Raw genomic sequence first — 21785 nt, forward strand, 5'->3', positions numbered from 1 at the left:
CCCTGAATACCCATCTGTTCACATACACAAATTTTACCCATCTTTTAATATGGCAAAGAGCAAGCACCTCGGAGAAGGGACACTGAATATTTCATGTTAACTGGGCACACATATGTGGTGAAGTCCTTCAGTTCAACCTCATAAATAAGAACATGCATAGATATTTACAAAAACACCAAGTACAGCAAAAGGAGATAAGATATCATCTAAAGCTACCAGTTCTTAATCATGTACATGGTAATTGAGAGCTTTCATTGTCAAATTGACTTGATATATCAAGTAAGATTAACCCAACTAAAAGATAAATTTATTAAGCATGTTTTCCTTAATATCATCAACTTGCTATGAAATTATTCACAGTGGAACCTGATGTATTATTTTAAACCTTCCTGTTAGGATAGATTTTTGTGCAGCTCCAAAAGAAGAAAAAAAAAAAAAAAAGAGAGAGGAATGTAAAAATGAGATATAAATAAAAGATGCTGGCACCTTTAATTGTGGACTATCTATCCTTTGGGAATGGTATAGTGAAATATTGTGAAATATCTGTGTACAAACGAGGAGCAGGAACCTTCAAGGATCTAACCAACAATAATGAAACTTGCAATCATGTCTGTAAATTATATGGTGCATTTAAAAACCCCACATAAATACATATATCTTTGCCTTCTTTCTGACATTCATTTACACAAGATACAGTCATGCCTATCTGCATGATCTACAATTGTCCCTTCAAGCCAGATATCCAGCTTGAAAGCACCTTCAATACCCCCACTTGTGGTAGCAATGCATCTCTGAGGTAATATAAGGAACCTAATATAGCAACGGCTGTCTAATAATAAGGGAATATTTTCATTCAGAAGCAGTAGCTCGGGATAGGCTGAGAGGATCATAGGATTACAAGAAAGCAGAAATAATATGGAAAGATCTCTTTAGGGTGGAAATTAATTAGAAAAGTTGTGTATGGAAAGAGAATACAAAAGATAAGAAACAGAAATCACTCCTACCATTTCAAATCCGCAGGCTGGCCTTGAATACACATTTGTAAATTCCACAGATAGATGTTATTTTCAAAACAGAGAGTTCAATGACAGCTGAAAGTGATACAGATTTCCGAAATTTTCTGTTTAAACTTTTCTTATCTGACTACCCATTAGGTTAATCAAGAAAGAAGATTCCCAATAAAACATTCAATTTCATCCACCTGTCTGTCCCTCCTAAGATTTAGGACTAATCAGAAGACGTGTTTGCTTCGAACCTATGAACAGGATTCTCTTAGGCCAAACACCCAGTGGGACAAACTTGGCAAATCAGAAAGTCTTAATTTTCTAATATTAGTCTATATTCTTTATCCTGTTCTTCTTTATTTAGAAATGAACTTGAAGATAGATTTTTATTAACACGTTTTTTAGATTATTTTACGTTTTGCTGAAGGAGATTTAGAAAACATTAGGATTATTTTCCTTCAGATTACTTAGCAATCTATTTTATTACTTGCCTAATTTCTTCAGCTTTGATTGGCATAAAAGAAAATCAGTCCTCCTCTTTAGTAGAGGACAGAAAACCCTTTAATCACGTACTGTTTACGTATCATGAATTTCGCAACTACAGGGTTAATTTACTATTGTGCAAGTTATTAAACAGTCATTGTGCCGGGCGTTATAAACTAAACACAGCAATTGGGTATACTGGATGACTAGTATCATAGTCAAAAAAACTTTGATATGTTTACAGAATTATTCCAGGCTTAAAAGCAGTGAAACATTTAATAATCTGATGTTGATGTGAAAAACACAAGTATAAAGAAAGCATAGTTAAAACCCACCTAGAGGTGTCTAGATGTCGATTCTAGAAAACACTGCAGTGATATTTTAACCAGTTGACTTTCACAGTGCTACGCTACTCTAGATACTTTCATGATATACTGAATACCATTTCATAAATGAGAGGGCAATAAGAGGTAAAAACTCCTCTAAGCAAACACCTTACATACAAGTAAACACCGTAAGCAAAGTCTTACAGATGAAACTGTCATGTTTAAGTACTGTATTAAATACAGTATTAAGAAGTTATGACCAAAAAAAAATGTAGAAACCTAGTAACAGTAGAGAAATCTCCCTTTTCAGTATAGTTTCAATTACTTGTCCCATTTTTGTATTATCAATGTATATTTCTGCATGGGATTCGTAAAATTCTCTGGGTTTGATTTACCTAAACAAGTTACACAAATGCTGTATTTGAGAAAGCCTTCACTGAGGCATCACTGGCATTTAGTTTTCTTTAATGTAGAACTGATAAATTAAGAAAACGACAAGAATAAGACTCAAAAATACCTTCACTTTGCCAAGACAGTCTCTTAATTGGTCTTCATTCCCTGGTTGGAGAGGAATCCCAACAATGCTGTCTGCTTCTTCTAACCACAGAAGTGACTTGTTCAGGTCGTCTTCAAATTCTGATAAAATATTCTTTTCTTCTTCTAGCCTGTATTTAAAAACAAAAACTTATTATTTTTACACTTTTTTTTTTTTTACATTGAAGGTAAAGTGATCAACTATATTTAAAAACAAGAAAAACAATAAATACAGAAAAAAAATCAACAATTACTTACCATCTACACCAAACCTCTAAAAGAGGGTACGATGGATTTTTCCGTATCAAAATTACCAGAACTTTTCAGAATTGACAAAAATAAACGCATTTGGAAAGAAAAACATGTGTTATAATTTGCCATTAAAAATTCCTCAACATCACTAAGTTATGCTTCCAAGCACATTTTGCAAGGTGCATAGAAGTCATCTGGAAAAAAATAAGCTGTTGATAATTCTGACAGATTTTTATATGTGGCAAATGTTTTGGAAGCCCACTGTTGGAAACTAATAATTTTAGGACCGATTAAGCCTGTAAAAAAGAGATACATAGACCCTTTAGGACATACTGTTCAAGCAGTAGAGCAAATATGCTGGCAGTAATATCAAGAAATGACAATATCATATATTGTGCATGAATCATTTTAGTCCAGATCCACAGAAACAGGCAAAGTCCCTAAAGTCCCTAGGCAGGAAGGGAAGAGGGCTCATTGCACCCAACAAGACTACGTGTGTGTTTTGCACAGGTCTCCAGCTCAGCTGCAGGTTCCGTCACTCAGGGTCTCTCTACTGAATACCCATCGGCACTTCTAGGGTGTAACACATGTACTTATCTTGGATGAATACACCAGGAAGGGATGCATTGTGCCTACAAATTTAATTTTTCTTTTATTAACCACAAAGGCAGTCTAGATGACCAGCTACGACATAAGCATCTAAAATCAGGTAAGATAGCTTACTTCATAGCTGTGTTAATATATGGGGCGCTAAACCTTTCCACCCACACTCCCAAAGCTATCAGGAGGCACAGAGAAATATTTTCAAGGACAGCAGGGAAGAGCATCAGAACAAAGTGAGCACTTGGTCCTAACATTACGCACAGATTTCTTCTAGAAGAGAAAAGATATGTTATGAAGAAATTACCCATAATTCATCCTCCAAACACATTCACACAGCAGATCTTAAACTGAGTCTCACCTTCACGGAAAGATTAAATAATAGTTTGTTGTTGCTGCTGTTATTTCGTTAAGGTTAAAGGCAGCTAAAAAGTAGTTTTCATTCCTTAAGATCCAACTGGGGGAGGGGCTATGCCATTTATGTATAAACACAGTAAGAGGCTGTGTTAGTGTTTTAAGAACATAATATAACATTAAGGTGGAGAAGCAAGTTCAGTATTATAATATATTATTAATATATCCAGTATTATATTAGTATACTCAGTATTATTTCTGAGTGCAAAAAAAAAATTATTCAAGTAAACTGAAACCGCTTTTAACTTTCTCTGTTCTCTCACACTTTCCAGTCCTCAATATGATGGCAATTGCCCATAGAACATACTGAGAAGTCATACAGAATTAAACCAATTTTAAACTATGCCATCATTCATAGGCCAGGTTATTCAGAGAATGTTTTTTTTCAAGAAAATACCTTTTCCGATGCTTGAGTAAAGGCATCTTCTTTAGAGAAGCTTTGGACAAAGGCGAATCAATAAAAAGTGTTCCCTTCACATCATGTAAAATGAAAAAAAAAATGCACTGAAAACAACTGCTCTAAACACATACACACAGTCTGACAAACAGCTTAAAATTAATAGATTAAAGACTGTATCCAAGCAGAATAGAAATTTAGAGATATGAGCATCCCTCTCATAGTAGACTGTATTAATATTCAGATCTCCAAAATATTTCACCTTCTATTAAGAAGTCTTTAAATCATTTAATTCAATTTTAAATGGTATTTTTCTCACTAACTTCCACGGAAGAAAGTGCTCAACTAATTAGGTATTCTGCACTGATTTATGTTTTGTGCATGCATTACTATGTTTAAAGTAAATTCATATGGAGAGGGAAAATGAAGAAAAAAAGCCTTTTAAAAAAATATAGTTTACATAATAAGATGATAGTTTCAAAGAACAATGGGAGAAGCTCATTCAGAAGTAAAAATTCCAGGAGTGTGGTAGAGCATAAAGAATCATTTAACTTTATGGAACAGGCAAGAAATTCCTAAATCAGAAGATTTTTCAGAAGAGTAATGCTGTTGGACTGCTGTTACATTTGTAGAACACCATTTTGTAATAGTATTTTTACAAGATAAAAATTGGGAGATACAATTCAACTATTACTTTACACAACTTCCTGACCAGCATGAAATTCTGGAACTTAGCTGCCTTCCATCTTACTGGTATTTCCTGCTTTTCCTTAACAAGGCATTCTGGCAAAATGAAGAGTGCTCTACTAGATGAATAAGCTGCCTACAAGTTTCCAAGAATCTTCTCTGAAACTGCAGATTAAAAAACAAGAGTAATGTACCAAGAACTGTCTTGACCAGGCTGCACTATCGAGCTCACTGCTTCACAGAGTACACAGTCCCTCAACGTCTTTCCTAGATGGTAAAAGGCAAGGGAAGAAGACATGGCTACAAAGATGTTCTTGGAAAAGAGGAGCATATCCATTCGTTTTACAAGAGCTAAACATGTTTCCCAAAAGACGTCTCCAGCTGTTGCACTAAATCCATCTTTTCTTTCACGGTATGAAGCAAATATTTTCAATAGAAGAAAAACTTATCATAAAACAGTACTGTGTATCTATGTTTCCAAATAATTGTATACAAATAATGAAAAAGTACTTCACACTTTAAAGTTGCTTCTTTACAGCACAATTTGAATACATGGTGTGACTAATATGAAGAGTTGTTTACCTACATGTTTCATGTTTTTGTAGAATTTATTTAAGCATGTAGTAGTAATACTAATGAAGGCAATATCTGAAATTAAATTTTATTTCTTGAGTCATTTCAGGGCATTTAGATAACAAAAAGCATTAACTGTTACTTAAAATACTGTAACCATGAGAATTATGAACATTCTTAATGTATTTTCAAGAGTTGAATTGTATATAGTTGTAAAATATAACAGTTTATATATTATAAAAATATACACAGATTATATAAAAAGGACCAATAAAGCCTACTACTAACTTGAATGGAGGACGGTTTCCCTAGCTCAACAGGTATATCTGTAGACCATTGCTATCTCCACCATTTTAAATGGACTATAGCTAGATTCTTAGCTAAGCAATAAACTTAAACCTACCTTCACTCAGAACAAATTGCTGTCTTTTTGGTGTCCAAGAATGAGCTAGTGGGACATGCCATGTTCTAAAGTTCAACAATATGGATAGACTGTGTTCAGCGTCATAAAAATGAGGGAAACCTCCTGCTGTACCAGTCAACAATCAAGAGAAACAATGAGCAAAGCTAAGGAAGAAATAATTCCGAAGCAAATAAAAAGAGCAAAAGTTTGGTTTTAGATATGGCAGAAAACATATTTTTTTTCTCCTGATCCCACTGCACTTTGAATCTGGCTGTCTACAATGTCCTTACCTTGTATACGCTCAAAAATTTATATTCACATGTATACTAGAAGTGGAATTGACTTAAATGTTACTCCACAGCCCCACAGCCCAAGGAAATCAGAAATAAAATAGTCACAATCATCATGTGACTTCCAGCACAGCCTTCTAACACAACGCCTCAATACACAAAGTCTGTAAATAGGAATAAGACCACAGAGAAGCACAAAGAAATTAAACTAGTCTACCAAGAAAGATAAAAAAGGTTAAAAAGATTCCAGAAAGAATCAAAGGAAATATTTATGTGCCACCTTCTCCTAAGCCCAAACATCTGTGAGACTGCAGAACAGGCACGGGACAGAAGCTGGGGTGTTTCTCACAGCATAAACGCGCACTCCTGCGAGGCACCTGTCCGGCGACACCGAGCGCTGGGTGCTGCGGCACGGCCCGCCAGCCAGCGCCACGCGGCATCGGTGCCACGGGCGTCACCAGCGCTTCCCCGCTGCTCATAAAGGCACCCAGCCAAAGGATGAAAGGTCTTCATCCCTTCCTCAAGCTGTATCACCTCCTGATTTTATCTATTTAAACCGTGTATTTTTTTTTAATTGCATAAATTATACAGGAAAAGGTTTTCACATTAGTTAAACTATATGCTCATCAAACACGACCACACACAATATATATTGCAACGCCTGCATCTGAAAATGGAAATAGGCTGTTTTTTTGCACCTCACTGAAAGATTTAAACTTAATATTGCCAGATACAAGATGCACATTGATATGAGGGGACTCTGAATTGCAAAATAAGCTGTACCTAATTTTCCTGCCGAAAAAAAATCTTGGCTATATTTCCACATATTTTAAGTCAACACGATCAGTTTTCAAACACACTGTTGTCTTCCAAAACAGTTCCATGTGATGATTTCATAAGCTCTAACTCCAGAAGTGATAGCTATTTTAAAATGAAATATGTGAGATTGTATAAAAACACTGTAATAAAACTTCTGATTACTAGGATCCTTTTTTAATTGTATGGAATTTCATCACGCAAGCTACTACTGTATTTTTCACTTTTTACTATTGTATTCTATGCTTTTGAAATTCCGTTATTTAATAAAAAGGGTAACATCAGCAGGGTAACTGAATATAACTCATTTTAAATTAATGTTTGAACATAGTCTTCTGGACAACAGCATCTATTTTTTTCACAAAAGTGACATTCATTTGCTATGGGAAAGGAAGAGGAGGAAACGCAGCTGGATGGAGCTGCTTATCAACGAAGTTTTCAGTTAGATTTAGTGATTGGAAATGGAATTTAGCCACCAAGATTTCAGAGAGAAGGAACGATGAAGGTAAAATTTCCACGATCTAGAATATTAAAACCTTTTCAGGTCGACTTAAATATCAGAGTGATCTATAGGAAAGGTAAAGTTGTAATACTGTTAGAAAAAGGAACTGATGGTATTTGATAATATAAACTGTTTGGTCAAGAAATCTGTTGCAGAACAACTGGAGCTGAAGGTACAGCAGAGCCGGAGCAAGAGAGCAACAGAGGTGAGACTGTAATTGAACACTACACCTTGCTGTTTGCTCCTGTGAGCTTTGCTAGCACCGGTACCTTTGTTACACACGGAGCCAGGCTGTGGAGGCATTTTACATATACTCATATGGTTTTGTTATATATTTCATTATATACTTAAATATTTCTTATGTGTATTTTACTGGCTGGATGGCAGAGCTCAGAGGGTGGTGATCAGCGGTGCCGAGTCTAGTTGGAGGCCTGTAGCTAGCAGGGTCCCCCAGGGGAAAGTCCTTGGTCCAGTCCTCTTCAATTTATTCAACGATGACCTGGATGAAGGCACAGAGTGCTCCCTCAGCAGGTTTCCTGATGATACCAAACTGGGAGGAGTAGCCGATACCCCAGAGGGCTGCGCTGCCATCCAGAGGGACCTGGACAGACTGGACAACTGGGCGGTGAAAAACCTCATGCAATTCAACAAGGCCAAGTGCAAGGTCCTGCACCTGGGGAGGAATAACCCCAGACACCAGTACAGGTTGGGGACCGACCTTCTGGAAGGCAGCTCTGCAGAGAGGGACCTGGGTGTCATGGTGGATGACAAGTTGACCATGAGGCAGCAGTGTGCCCTCGTGGCCAAGAAGGCCAATGGGATCCTGGGGTGCATTAAGAAGAGCGTCTCCAGCAGGTCAAGGGAGGTGATCCTGCCCCTCTACTCAGCCCTGGTGAGGCCACATCTGGAGTATTGTGTCCAGTTCTGGGCTCCACAGTATAAGAGGGATGTGGAGGTGCTGGAGAGAGTCTAGCACAAGGATGATCAGGGGCCTGGAACATCTGCCCTATGAGGAGAGGCTGAGGGAGCTGGGCCTGTTCAGCCTGGAGAAGAGAAGGCTGAGAGGGGATCTAATCAGTGTCTATAAGTATCTCACGGGAGGCAGTGAGGAGGATGGTGCTGGTCTCTTTTCAGTGGTGGCCACCGATAGGACTAGAGGAAATGGCCACACACTGAAGCACCAAAAGTTCCACAGGAACTTAAGGAAAAATTTCTTAACAGTGAGGGTGACAGAGCACTGGAACAGGCTGCCCAGAGAGGTTGTGGAGTCTCCTTCTCTGGAGATCTTCCAAACCCGCTTGGATGCCCCCCTGTGCCACGTGCTCTAGGTGACCCTGTGTGTGCAGGGGGGTTGGACTAGATGATCTCTAGAGGTCCCTTCCATCTCTAAGGATTATATGATTCTATGATTCTACATACGTAGGTTATATAAAATAAACAGTTGTCTGACCTACGCTCAATCCCATTATTTAATAGACACACACACACACAACACCTATTGCAATGACTACACCTAAAAACTGAAATAGACTATTTTTTTCCTCTCATTGACAGATTTAGACTTCTTTAAAAATCGCCCTTAAAAAGAGTGAGCACTTTAAAAAGAGTGAACAGACTCTGGACTTGAGCAGAGGCCGCATTTACGTGAACTCACAAGGACATTTCCAGAAGTTTCTCGTAGCCGCTGGGGGTGGTTGTTGCCTGCCTGCCGAGCGGCAGGGCGCAGTGCCTGGCACCAGCAGCATGAGCGGACACACTCGTGAGTGCCACAAGAACAGCAAGACGAGGAAGGATGACCCAACACCAACCTGGTCACCTTCCCCTCCAGAGCTGGGCTCTGCTGAGCCCCTGTTCTGCCCTGCCTGGGCAACGCCTGGGCCACCAACGGAACCAAACAGAAGAACAGGGTGTTTGTAGAAGAAACAGTCGTGTTTTTATTACAGCACATGGTCATTCTGCCTCCTTTTCCCTCACGCCCCAGTACTGCCTCCTGCACAGACCACCATGAACCCACTGCAATATTGCGCAGATGTCTTAGGGCTATTTATTACTCGCCACAATCCTGCCCTTCCACTGACTGCCCTGCTAATGGGCAGTTAGGGGCTCTTTGCTGCTTTAAGACAGATGGGGATAATTAGGCAAATTATTCAAGCTGTGTGTCATTCCGAGCAGGAGAAAAGTATTTTATGGTTTCCCCATAGGAACAGCTTTAGCTACTTTATAGCTTGTTATTGCAGCCCTGATGTTATCAAAAGAATTGTGGAGATAATCATCAGATATTTTAACAGATCAACAAGTATCTAATACTAAGATAAAGAATTTATTCCAAGAACTATGGTAGCTTGGAAATTAACAAAAATACTAATTAAATACACTAAAGATGAAATAAACCTCATAAAAATATGTTCATCAACACAGCACAGAGTTTAAAAAAAAAGAAAAGAAAATCCAGAAAAAATCCAGGTACCCTGAGTGTCTCCTCATGCCTGGATCCATACTGACCACTTATGGAACTGAGAAAATAAAGCATCTGTACTTGTTTAACACCAGAGAAAAACCAACCTACATAAAGGCATCAAGAGCACCGACAGTTTTGCCACCATCTTCCTTTACATCTCTGCTGAACTGTCTGTCCCAGTCTGGGCAGCTCTTAACTCTTATCTCTATGACACCAGTTCTTAATTCTTGTCATTATTACCTAATGATTACATTTTACGTAATCATTATGATGTGGTGGAATTTTTATGCTTCAAAAGTGCTTTGAAGCTGAAAAATATTACTGAGAGGTCTATATCAAAAAGGTTCATAACTAAGAAGCTGATTTCTGTTGATAAGAAAGCCAGTAGGAATGTGACAATGACTCTTAATATGCTTCACACAGGTTAAATAGATACAGGTTAAAAACGAAACACCTGGCAGCTGCTATTCTGGATGGTAAAGGCCAACTTTCATCTGTAAAATGACTCATCCAAACCAATAACCAATGCCCCAGTCAGCAGGTGCAGACTAGAGGTTTTTGCTTTGAAGGGTTTGGACAAATGCAGATGTCATGGTATTACTCATAATTCAACACAGATTTAAACAATAATTCAGACTTTGCATATAAGAAAGCTGTTTACAGCAAAGCACAGGATTGTAATTTACCTAGAAATGGATCACTCATATGCCATCTTACTGCCTAAGTAGTCTAAAATCTCGAAAATATTTGGAGGTCAAGGTAATACTAAAATTTTTAATAAAGATTTCAAATATAGCTCAGGATGCTCTTCTCAAGCCAAAACTGGTTAACCAAACCCGGCTAAAACATTTATTTATGTGAGCCTGAGGCACATGCTAATACATGCTAAGATATGAAAGACCTGGAACTATAAAAAGAGAAACTGTCTCCCTGTAATCTTGAAAGCATAAGCATAACTTCACATCTTTTTGAGCCGTCTTCCTCAATCATTGCCCTCTGCCCTGATTATATCCAAGTCTGGGAATCAGTTAGCCAGAGCTACACCATAATTCATGCAATAAAACCACTGCTCCTAAACCCGATTTTCCTGAATAGAAGCTGTCAGCAGCAGCTTTATTTTTTGGTTTTCTACAAGTCACTCTCATTTGTAAAGTGTATAGCTCAGTGGAGGCACTATGTGATGATACCCCTAGAGATAAAACTGAGCAAGATAAAATCTTAAATATGTTAATTCTGGCACAGAAAAACAGGATGTTCAATTCAAACCTCCTGAGAGCAAAATTATTGGGCTGTGTAGCTTTTTGAAAGAGAAACTGAAAAGATTTCATGTCTCTTAGTACTGACAGCAATTGGCAAGCCTCTTTTTTCATCTTAAGTACATTGTCAGTTTTATCACCCTTATGAATTCTGCTGCAACCCTTGAAACGTTTAAAACTTTTCCTAATCATGAAGCAAAGATAACCGTTTTTACTTTGATGACTAATTCAAATGTTGATCAGTAGGATTCAGTTTTATTATCTGAGTAATCTGGGATGTTTTCAACCTACGGCTTTTCAGGAATTCTTTAAGAAATGCTTACTTTATGTATACGTGCACAGAGAGTTTCCAGAATTCAGACCAAAAAAAAAGGAAAAAGGTTCCATAAAGCTTTGTTTCTCTACCCTAGTCATGCACAGTATGCAGGAGAGTAATTAACACGTCCACTGTAATTAATGTAAGCTGCAGGTGCACTTCACAATTTACTTCACAATCTGCCCTTACCCTGTGAGAACATTACCTCCATCATAAATAACACACTGCATGACAAGTATCATATTATGCAAGCCAGCCACAAAAATAAAGCACTCTTTATATTAGCTGATCCAATTAATCACATAAAAAGTTTTAATTCAATGAATGCATGCATCTTTAGAACAAGCTGATTTCTATCACCGTAATTACATTTGGACCAACAGATTCATGCAATTTCTAACTGTTTAAATTCATAGAGGTAATGACAAATTAATTGTAAGTATTTATGAATAGAGCATGGACTTCCAAGTCTGAGCCAAAGCAAGCAGGAGTGAGTGTGAACAACCAATGCAGCCAGGTGGACAGTGCAGCTCTTGAGAAAGCAGCTGAGAGCTCATCTTGCTGGAGGTGCCTTTTAAGCAGATGACTAAGGAATCAGATGCAATTTCAGCAGTTGGTCCTATGGAACCAAGTTGGATCCACCTGCAGTACAGACTGGCACATTGTCAGTTATTACTACCTCTTCCTCTTAAGCTGCACCTAAGATTCCAAAGAGGTTTTAACTGTTTCTCAGTCAGCAAACAACTTCATTAACCCTGCATGGTAGTTCCTCATGGGCATGTAAGAGAAAATTCAAGGATTTTTAGATAAAAAGAATTAATGCTTGAACCAGAAGTTGACCAAAGCTCTACTTTTTTTTTTTTTTTTCCAGAAAGAAAGAATAAAGTGTTGGGTTTTTTTTATTATTTTTTTTGCACTTGTAGTGATCACATGTAGTGACCACTGCACAGGATTTGAGTTTTCAAATCCACATGCAATAGCAGCTGCAGCTATAGAGCAACCTCTTTCATCATACTGAGAAAGTAGTTCAGAGGCAGCTCAAGTGGAAAAGTGTTACTTACTAAATCACCTGTCTACCTTTTATAACATTCCAGTGTCCTCAGTATTCACCCTCTGTCAAGGAAGAGTTGCTCTCTACAACACATCTTTTCTCTTGCTTAATCTAGTTGTATTCTTAATGGTGACATTACCACCACTTCAAGTGAGATAATATTTGCTCAACTAACTCATTATTCTTAGGGATGTCACCTCTTTAATCTTTTCTTCTACCATATCCTCCTCTACCTCCAAGTACCATATCCAAACTTATTCTTCTTTAAATTATGTCTCTTAAGTCTAAATCTTAATAAGGTTTTACTGTGAACTAGAGATTTATTCTAGTCATGGTTTTATTGGACCTCTGTAAAAAGCGTTTTTACTTAATGACCACATTTGACCGTACAGTACAAAATTACACTTTTTTACTGCTGTTAGATGTTCTTGAAACTCTTTGCCCTGTTGGTCATCTTCCATGTGATTACTGTTGTCAGGAATGTTACTTTGCGTTTCCCATATTAAAAAAAAAAGGGCAACTTTATGTTCGTATTTCTAAGTTCATTAGAGTCCCTTGGTCAACTACTCTACACAGCTAGGAAAGATCTTGATAAGAATTGTATATGCATATACTCCTTGAAGCTAATGTACTAACATTAGGTATGCAATATGGATATGAATTATTCATATTCAATATGAGGCATGGCCTCTCATGTCTCGTACCCACTGGCCCAGCAGGAGGCACCTGTCCGCTGCATGTGCTTGTCACTCGTGCCTGGGTCCCATATGCCATCAGCTCCTGCTTGCACCTGTGAGGCCACCTCTGCTTTACCCGCCAAGGCCAACAGGAGGCCTCAGCTCCGATGGTCACTGTGAGGGCCTTCTGCCTCCTGACCACCTGGGCCACGAGGCCTGGGCACTTTGGCGCCTCCGGGCACGTGGCTTGGCCGCGCACGGCGAGGGCCCTTCTGCCCAGGTGCTGAGAGGGGCCTGTGTGCGGGCACCTCGCTGCTGCTCATGCCGGGAAGGCCGCTCTCACCTCAGCAAGGCCGGCCCAGGCAGCAGGACCAGACACGTAACCACAGCACAGACGGGCACCAGCTTGTGGTTCATCTTCTCCTTTGAACTTTCAATAATGTTCCCAGGTTTCAATAATGTTCCCAGCTGCTGACTTGGTATATATGGTATTTCAAAGATTAGGGATTGATTTCCCCAATGTGCCTTGGTGCATTTTGAAAATGTTGTTGAGAATTTAAGGCGCCACCAAAAAAGTAACATGACAATTTAGAGAAAATATTTACTGAGGGAGAATGGATTTTCTTTCTTTTCTTCTAACGCATAAGCAAATGTGTTTCATTTGGGTAATGACCTTTAAACAAAATAATTAAAAGCAAAATACCACAGAAACATTAGAGAAGCCAAGTGTGAATACTGAATAGTAACAAATTTAGCTACAACACTACAGGTAATCACAGGGCAAGTGTATAACACACTGAGTCTTTTCTAATGAATTAATATAAGAAATCTGGGTGTTTGCAGAGCAGTCAAAAAAAAAGTAAATTCAACAGGTAACTTTTTTTTTATGTTGGAAAGACAAAAATATTTATTGTTATAAAACCTCATCATCTCTAAGCCAGCTTCTAAGCCGCAATGAGAAATTAATAATAGCCTTCAACATTTTCAGGTAAAAGTAACGAGTCAGTGGCACTGACAGGTGGTTTGGAAAAGAAGCATACTTTAATGAATGTAAAGTATGAAAAAAATTAAAAATATATTTATTTTATAGGAATTGTTTCAGATTTGGAATGGAAGGCTTGTCTTTTTACACTCAGAAAAAAATATATATATATTCAAAAGTATTTTGGTAAACAGCCTTTGTTCTGTCATTCTTTCCGTAACGTCTTCAAACACACTTGAATAGAGATCTGAATAGACAGTTTGTGGGCTCAAGCTCATCAGAAGTGCGAATACAATTACAGCTAAAATAACGAAAACAATTCTCTTCAACATAACCTAGCTTTCAAAAAGTGAGACTGTGATGATTAAAAAAAAATACCTAAAACACCTAAAAAATCCAATTTCTGGACAAATGTTGCCAGAAATTACAAAAGAAAATTTTCAACAAAGAAAAAAAATACAAAAAATACAAAGCACAAACACAAAAAAATACAAAAGCCAGCAAGTAAATCTCCAGACTTACATGAGTCTGTCAAACACTCATTTATGAGCCTTCATCTTATTGACGCTCACAGGTGAGAGGCTGCTCCTCATCCGCGCACAGGATGCCTCCGCTTGGCACAGGTGGTGCTGACCTGGAGCTCCTGGGTGCTCCAGGGAACAGCTCCACACCGCCTCCACGCTGGCACCAGAGAGCCAACCAACACACTGCTGTGAAGGTGCTGCCTCCTCAAACCATCCAAAACTCAAGCTCCGGACAGCCATGACTCAACCACACGTGCGCAGCAGAATGAGGCCTGTGGCCTGTCGTCTTGAACATCAGGCAACAAAAAGCCTGCAACATTTCTGATGGCCTGGTTTACAAGATTGAGTGGTCAAATCACTTCTGGAGAATTGAGAGGAAGAAAACAGAACTAACTGTTCATCTCCTTTTTCTCTGGGGTAAGTAGCAGTCCATTGAAAGGGCCATTGGGTCTTTCCCTAGTCTATGAAATCTCTTTTTTCTTTCTTTTTTTTTTTTTTTTTTTTTTTTTTGAGTAACACTGTTTTACCAGGGAAAAATCCAAACTTTTCCAAAATATGAAGATCACGACAAAGTGCCAACAAAAATTCAATTACATTCTAAATTTGCTAACAGTGTTACCAGTCTTTCAATCAAGCTTGCCCATGTTCAACAGCACAGTATATTCCAAAGCTTTAAATAAGATAAAAGCTTTAGATGTGCTAAAATTACATTTTCATCTAATTCATAGCTAGATGGATTAGACTACAAACCCTGAAACATTAAACACTGAATTCAAACTTCTACAGCCTTGAAACTCTGATGAATCCAAGTAAAGATGGGGTGACAGAGCACTGGAACAGGCTGCCCAGAGAGGTTGTGGAGTCTCCTTCTCTGGAGATCTTCAAAACCCGCTTGGACACAGTCCTGTGCCACGTGCTCTAGGTGACCCTGCGTGTGCAGGGGGGTTGGACTAGATGACCTCAACCTTAAACATGCTATGATTCTATGATCCTATGCCACCATAACTCAAATATCACCTCCAGATCTTCAGCACCAAAGAAAGAATATTCAAATAGCCAACTTGAAGTCTGTGTTTTGCCTGGGCTCAGCATCAGACTGTAAAAAACAACCTTTTTGTCACTGAAGAGCAGCATACTTGCTTCACATTGTTCTGAAAGTTGGTTTGTGTTTTTTGGGTGGGTCTGTTTTTAATTTAATCCTACTTTGATGGTCCAAATCATTTGCATTCATTAAATCTGCCAGACTAACACCAAGATTAGCATCATCAGTGCCTAGTGAATCTACAATCAGTTGTAGCCTTTTATAGAATTCTGTGTCATTAATCAATTTTACAGTTTTTATTATATAGGTCGTTTAATATTTCTGTTGTTTTAATGGGAAACAAATGAACATGCTGAAACTTTCAGAATTATATCAAGTCTTCCTTTTTCAAGTCAAACAACTACAGGTTCATGATGTTTGCAGGGAATGTTTTGAATTATTTTCTTCATCGATGTAGTGATAATATCATGTTCTCGCACAGAATAAAGAATAGGCATCCTCAGGAGAACAAAGTAATCTGTAGAATTATTTTCTCCTTAGGAACATAATCAGAACATGAAAAATACCCTATTCTGTCAGGAAATCTAGTCCAGTGATTTGCCTCCAACAGTGCTAATAGGAGATGTATTTAAGAAGAGCACAGAAGACTGGCCACTTTTTCAGTCCGTTCACCCCACAATACCCCAGAATCCACAACCACTTAGACTAAGGATGTTGAAGGTCTGAGTTACAACACCCTCCTCTGCAGCCCTTTGTGGTCAACAAACCCCAAGCAATCAGTAACCACAATGTAAAAAAGCACTTTTTAAGTTGGTTTTGCAATCTCCTATAGCTCGTACAAGTAGCCTTTAATTCTGTTATTGAGTGAATAATCTGGTGAATAACAGTTCCACATGCAGCAATTCCACCACTTGCATGATTTTTTTACATCTTAGTCATATCCCTCTGCATATTTCATCTCCAGAAGAAGGTTTCTTTTCTTTGAAAATCCAGCCTGTGAGGCTGAAAAGATGAGGGAGGGAAGTAGAAGTGGGTTCAGCGATCTTATCTTAGGCAGCACCTAACACAAGAATAGATTCATTTTCTTCATCTGAGAGTTTAACTTGTTTCTGGCTCCCACAGCTCTGACTGACAGAGCCAAGACCACCAGACAGTAAACGAAATATAAACTCCTCAGCCTAGTCTCGCTACATCACTAGCATTTATATTAGTTTACCAACCTAGTTGGTTGGTTTACCAACCTAGTTCACCAACTTAGGTTACTTTGTACTCAGGTTTACCCAAGCTGTCATTCTGGAGGAAGACAAACCAGCCATCAAATCAAATAAGCCAAAAGGAAGAATTGGTGAATGAGGGATTATTTAAGATTCTTCTTAAATCTACAGAATCTAACTCAAATATTCCCACCAAACAGATCCTAGGCTCCCTTGGAACAGAGAACGTGCCAAGAAATAACACATACTGCTAATACTTCATTAAGCCAAAATAGTCTTCAGATACTTTCAACAGAAATAAGTACAACCCTGATGTTGACCAAAACTAGGACAGATTTCATATTCTCAGACAAGAGCTCAACTACCAGTCATTCTTTTACAAGCTGCTGCTGCTGCTGCATGTAACGGGACTATTAAAATGATGTGTTATTGTTTTCTAAGTGTTAACACTTATGTAAGAAGCTAAGGCTTGGAAACACAGATGGTTTTCAATTGTTCCAAAGAACAGCTTTTACTGTGATAAATAAAGGCCAAGGTCTCCCTTGTGTAAAAAGTAGCATTGCCATCAACACCTGGAAATGCAGCAGAAAAACATTCAAAGCCACCACTGTAGCTTCTGACTGCTGTAGCCTACTTGCTGCATCTTCTTATTTTAACAGACACCAGGTGAAAGTTTAATAATCATTAAACTCAACAATAACCTTTCAGGATGCTGCCCTACCACTCTGGCAAACATTTTCACTGCTTTTGCCCCCTACTACTCTAAGCTAAAAAAAAAAAAAAAAAAGTCACACTGAGAAATCTGAGGAAACAAAACTCTTGCACCCTACTCTCACACTCATCAATGTACCTCTGTAGAGGATATTCTAAATTTTTAAAAACCACACATGAACAAAGCTTTGAGTGAAGAAAGCTTGAAAATATAATGACAGGTCAACTCACACCTCCCATCTCGTTTTAGAAAACAGATTTTTATAAAACACAATATAAAAAACAACAAAAATACTCCTTTTTTTCTACTAAAAATTCTCCTTTTTAAAAGAATCAAACCATTGTTGTATTATCTGTAGCTCTAATGCTGCATTTTTTATGACTACAGGAGAAAAGCAAGCACGATTCTAAACAACACTGCATTAACCAATTCATTCTTTTCATCCAATTTGAATGAAATGCAGATGTTAAAAGCATCAATATGAGAAGTAAGCCAGATTACAATTAACTGTACCAATTAACTAAGGTATTGTTAATAGAACAGATATATATTCTAATGACATATTATCAAATAGGAAATTACTTTAAAATGCTAAATCAAATGAATTATCTAAATGGAGCTTCAATCTATTGTAGCTTTTTTTTCAAGAAATAATGTACACTTGTTTATCTTTTAAACATTAGCAGTGGAATTATAAAAATACAGAGTATGGAAGGGAATGGTAGTCCTGGATAGAAATTGGTAGAAGAGAATCAAACAGATTGTTGAGGAAGTGAAATTTAATTATTCCTAATTTGCTATGAACACTTTTAAAAGCTACAGAAGTCAAAAGAGTTCCTTTCCATTTTTCAGTCAGAGGCCAAACTAAAGGAACCAAAAATCATTTCAGAATATTTTTGCTCTTAACTCACCTCTTTTTTTTCTCTACCAGCTGTCTGCAAAGCTCCTGCCACCGGGTATTCAAGCTTCCCAGTTGTTCCTTCAGCACGCTAGCATCTGCTCTCGATGACTGCTCAATAATCTCTTCACCGGTTACGTTCAGTGTTTTGACAACAGTTTGCTGTCGCCCAATGCCATCCTGAAGTTCCTGCAAAATACCCAATGCATACACATATTCATAAAAAATGTCAAGCACAAAACAAAATGCTTCAGCAAATGCTGGCCAGATGGAAGGAGGTGAAAGTTTTTGCTCTCCTCTGAATTCCAAATGCATAAATCCCAAGGCAAATAGACAGAAAGACATATTTTATGTTTTTATAACAAGTACTGTTCAGTGCAACTCCACAGCGTTTTTTTTTTCCTGTCTGCTAGACATCATTATAGTAAAATTCTGATAGATTAGTAAAACACCTTGTGAACAAATTTCTTTATGTTTAATAGCTTATGAGGTACTGTGAAATCTGTAGATCCTACTAGCTATAAATATAAATAAGCTATGTCAAAAAAAGAAAAAACACAGACTGTTTGAAGTAACTTTTCTGAGTTCCTTTACAGAATACACTTGTTTCCACTTGTGAGAAGCTTTTTAACCCATTCCCTCATGTTCTGGGAAACTGTAGTTCTAAGAAGCATTACTCACATTGCTTCTACTTACACAATATAAAATGCAGAAATACGAAAAGGTACAAAGATGGACCATTAACTTTTATTAAATACATTAGGATACATTTGCTACACCTTTTATCATTAAAACCCTATCACGCAGGCTGTTCCCTTCATTCATTCATTTTTAAGAACAGCACAGTTCATATTCATAAAAAAGTTCATATCCATAAATGACAGCAATCATTTCATATTCTTAGTAATCAGCAGAGCACGAGTAATTTTTTCCTTGCATATTCCTTAAAGTGAAGACGCAGGTAAGTGAAAAATCATTTTCAACAGTGTACTGCTAAAATAAGCACAAACTGAAATAACTTCAACAATCTGAGCTCTGGGATTCATATTCCTGATAGATTTCTGCATCTCAGGAAGAGCACTCAGTGATATCTACATATCAGAGCTTTGAAGTGAAACGTGGCATCTGGGGGCAGAGGGGTGAACACCAAGCAGCCCCTGACACACCGACCCCATGTCCTGCATGGAACACGACCGAGACCAGGCTTATTCCTGTCACCCACCCAGGCGTCTTTCAGCTTCTCTCTGCATGAGTTCTCTGAAGCTATAAATAACTGAACTGGATCAATACACGATCTCAGCAATCCATATGTGAATATTTGCGAGTGGTTTATGTTTTCCTTTGCGTAACATTTTACATAAAGAAGCACAGGACTATAGACCTGAAATAAAACATCACGAACCCATTATGCAAATGGTAAGACACCATTTGATGAACTTATCAGAAGCTGCTGTGCTCCGGAGGTCCTAAAAGGCTTCACAACCAAGAACGAACAAAATCACTACACAGGAAAGGACAATGCCAGGAAAAGAAAAAAAAAATCCAAGTTCATTTCTTGAGAATAGATTTTAGATTTTCACCTGAAGATTGTAGCTCATGAGCAGTACATGTTACACAGCAGGACACTTTCACCTGCTCCCCTGGGACACGTGGAGTCCCCGTTACCTGCTTGTGACCAAGGCCCCGGGAAGGCAAGTTAGCCTCCGCCTGAAGCCACAAACCACCAAATACCTGGTTACTGGTATACTAGAAATCTTATAAATGATTTTCCTTCAAGGCACTGTTATATAAATTAATTATGATCAATAGTACAATAATAACAACTTAATAAAGCATTTAAAACATTACACACTTTCTAGTTCATGGAAGTTTTAATGGAACATGAGATCTTGAAGGTCATGCTTTTTTTTTCTTCCAAATCAAACACATATTAACAGGCCCAGGGTTCATTTTTGTTTCCTGTGCCCAGTTCCTTAGCACAGGAAACTTAAGGGCATAAGTACCATCAATTACTTTTAAAATATTTTTTTTTAAAGAGAATGGCCAGTGGAGTTGAAATTAATATTTCTGTAGGTGAAGGTGTAGGTGAAGGTGTAGGCTACTACATATACCAGTACTGCTCAGGTAGTTTATCCAAATGCAAATAATCTCTATCATTGTGAGACTGAAAAGTCAGTGTAATGCACACCTAGGGCTTGGTAATGCCCAACAAATATCTAGTTTTTGAATGTATATACTGTATTTCACATGGATTTTATTTCTATAGCCTTTGCATTTTGCAGTAAAGAGCATTACACAGGTAAATTTTAACAGCGAGATGGATACAGTCTGAGGAGAAACGTATTACACAAAGTGGCTTATTTCCAGTGACCCACCTGAAACAACTGTGGCTTTTTATGTACTTATATAGATGTAAAATCCATACTACTTTTTGAAAAACTGAAAACAGAAAACTCCTACATATATATAGCAGGATTGTTTACCTGGACTACTACAAACATGGACCAAAACAGGGAAATTCTAATTTCAATGCTTTTAGAACCAATATTTGTGGAAAGAAGAAGTGACCTTTTTCTAAAATGAGAGAAATAATCACCATTCAGTATGTTATTACAAACCGAATACTAATTAAAAGCCTCTTTAAATAAATAATGTCATCTAGCTCTTTTTCTGAGTTCATAGTAGCTTTAATTAGTTTCTCTCCCTCCCCAGCACACATGAAAAAATATTTATCTGGCAGCTATTATATGATTTCCACACTTATTTCAGTTAAGACAAAATTAACCAAGGCAATCTTCTGATTTATTCTGCATCACATTATGCAACAGGTCTTTCTTACAAAGCGAAGAAGGAAAACATCTCGGTGGTAAAGGTAGCCATGAATTATTCTTCATGGTGGATACAGTACAGCAATCCAGGAAAACATTTAGCCTTTTAAACCATATTTTGGATAACGCGGACAAAAGCGTTCACACTGCTTTGTTGAAACTCAAATTCCTTCCTTCCCAGGCCGTGACCACAAACACACTTTCCACGGCCTACAGCCAGGCAGTAAAACTTGCCAACAGCTACAGTTCCTTAGGGCATCCCTATCTGTTCAACACTGCTGCAGGAGGCCAGGATGCCTCAGAGGGAACCTGCGTACGAGGGGCTGCCTCTCTCGACCCGGGGGATGTGGACGCTGAACCCGCCTCCCGAGTCGCACTCGGCCTTTCGCTCCGGCGCGCGGCAGGGCCCAGCAACAGGCCGCACCGCGCTCCAGATTCACGGCCTACCTAAAGGGCTGCCTCGTTGCTTACGCTTGCAATTACAGTGAGGAGCAGAGTGAGCAAACACACTTAACGAGGAACGATGGGATGTTTAGATAATATCAA

At 38.2% G+C, this 21785-nt stretch overlaps 1 protein-coding gene across 7 annotated transcripts in view; it reads right to left on the reverse strand.

Annotated features, from left to right (window-relative positions):
* DMD (dystrophin) overlaps positions 1–21785 on the reverse strand; it is a 1078552-nt gene that overhangs the window by 387090 nt on the left and 669677 nt on the right. For all 7 annotated transcript variants that reach the window (XM_088521823.1, XM_088521851.1, XM_088521829.1 and 4 more), the window contains 2 exons: positions 18425–18600; positions 2331–2478 (listed from right to left, as the gene is read on the reverse strand). In XM_088521823.1, coding sequence (XP_088377949.1) covers positions 2331–2478; positions 18425–18600 — 324 coding nt within the window. The remainder of the gene's footprint in view (positions 1–2330; positions 2479–18424; positions 18601–21785) is intronic.

This window comes from Tinamus guttatus, unplaced genomic scaffold (assembly GCF_059628265.1).
Source record: "Tinamus guttatus ecotype Peru unplaced genomic scaffold, ASM5962826v1 Tinamus_guttatus_pri_ptg000008l, whole genome shotgun sequence".
Lineage (NCBI taxonomy): Eukaryota > Metazoa > Chordata > Aves > Tinamiformes > Tinamidae > Tinamus > Tinamus guttatus.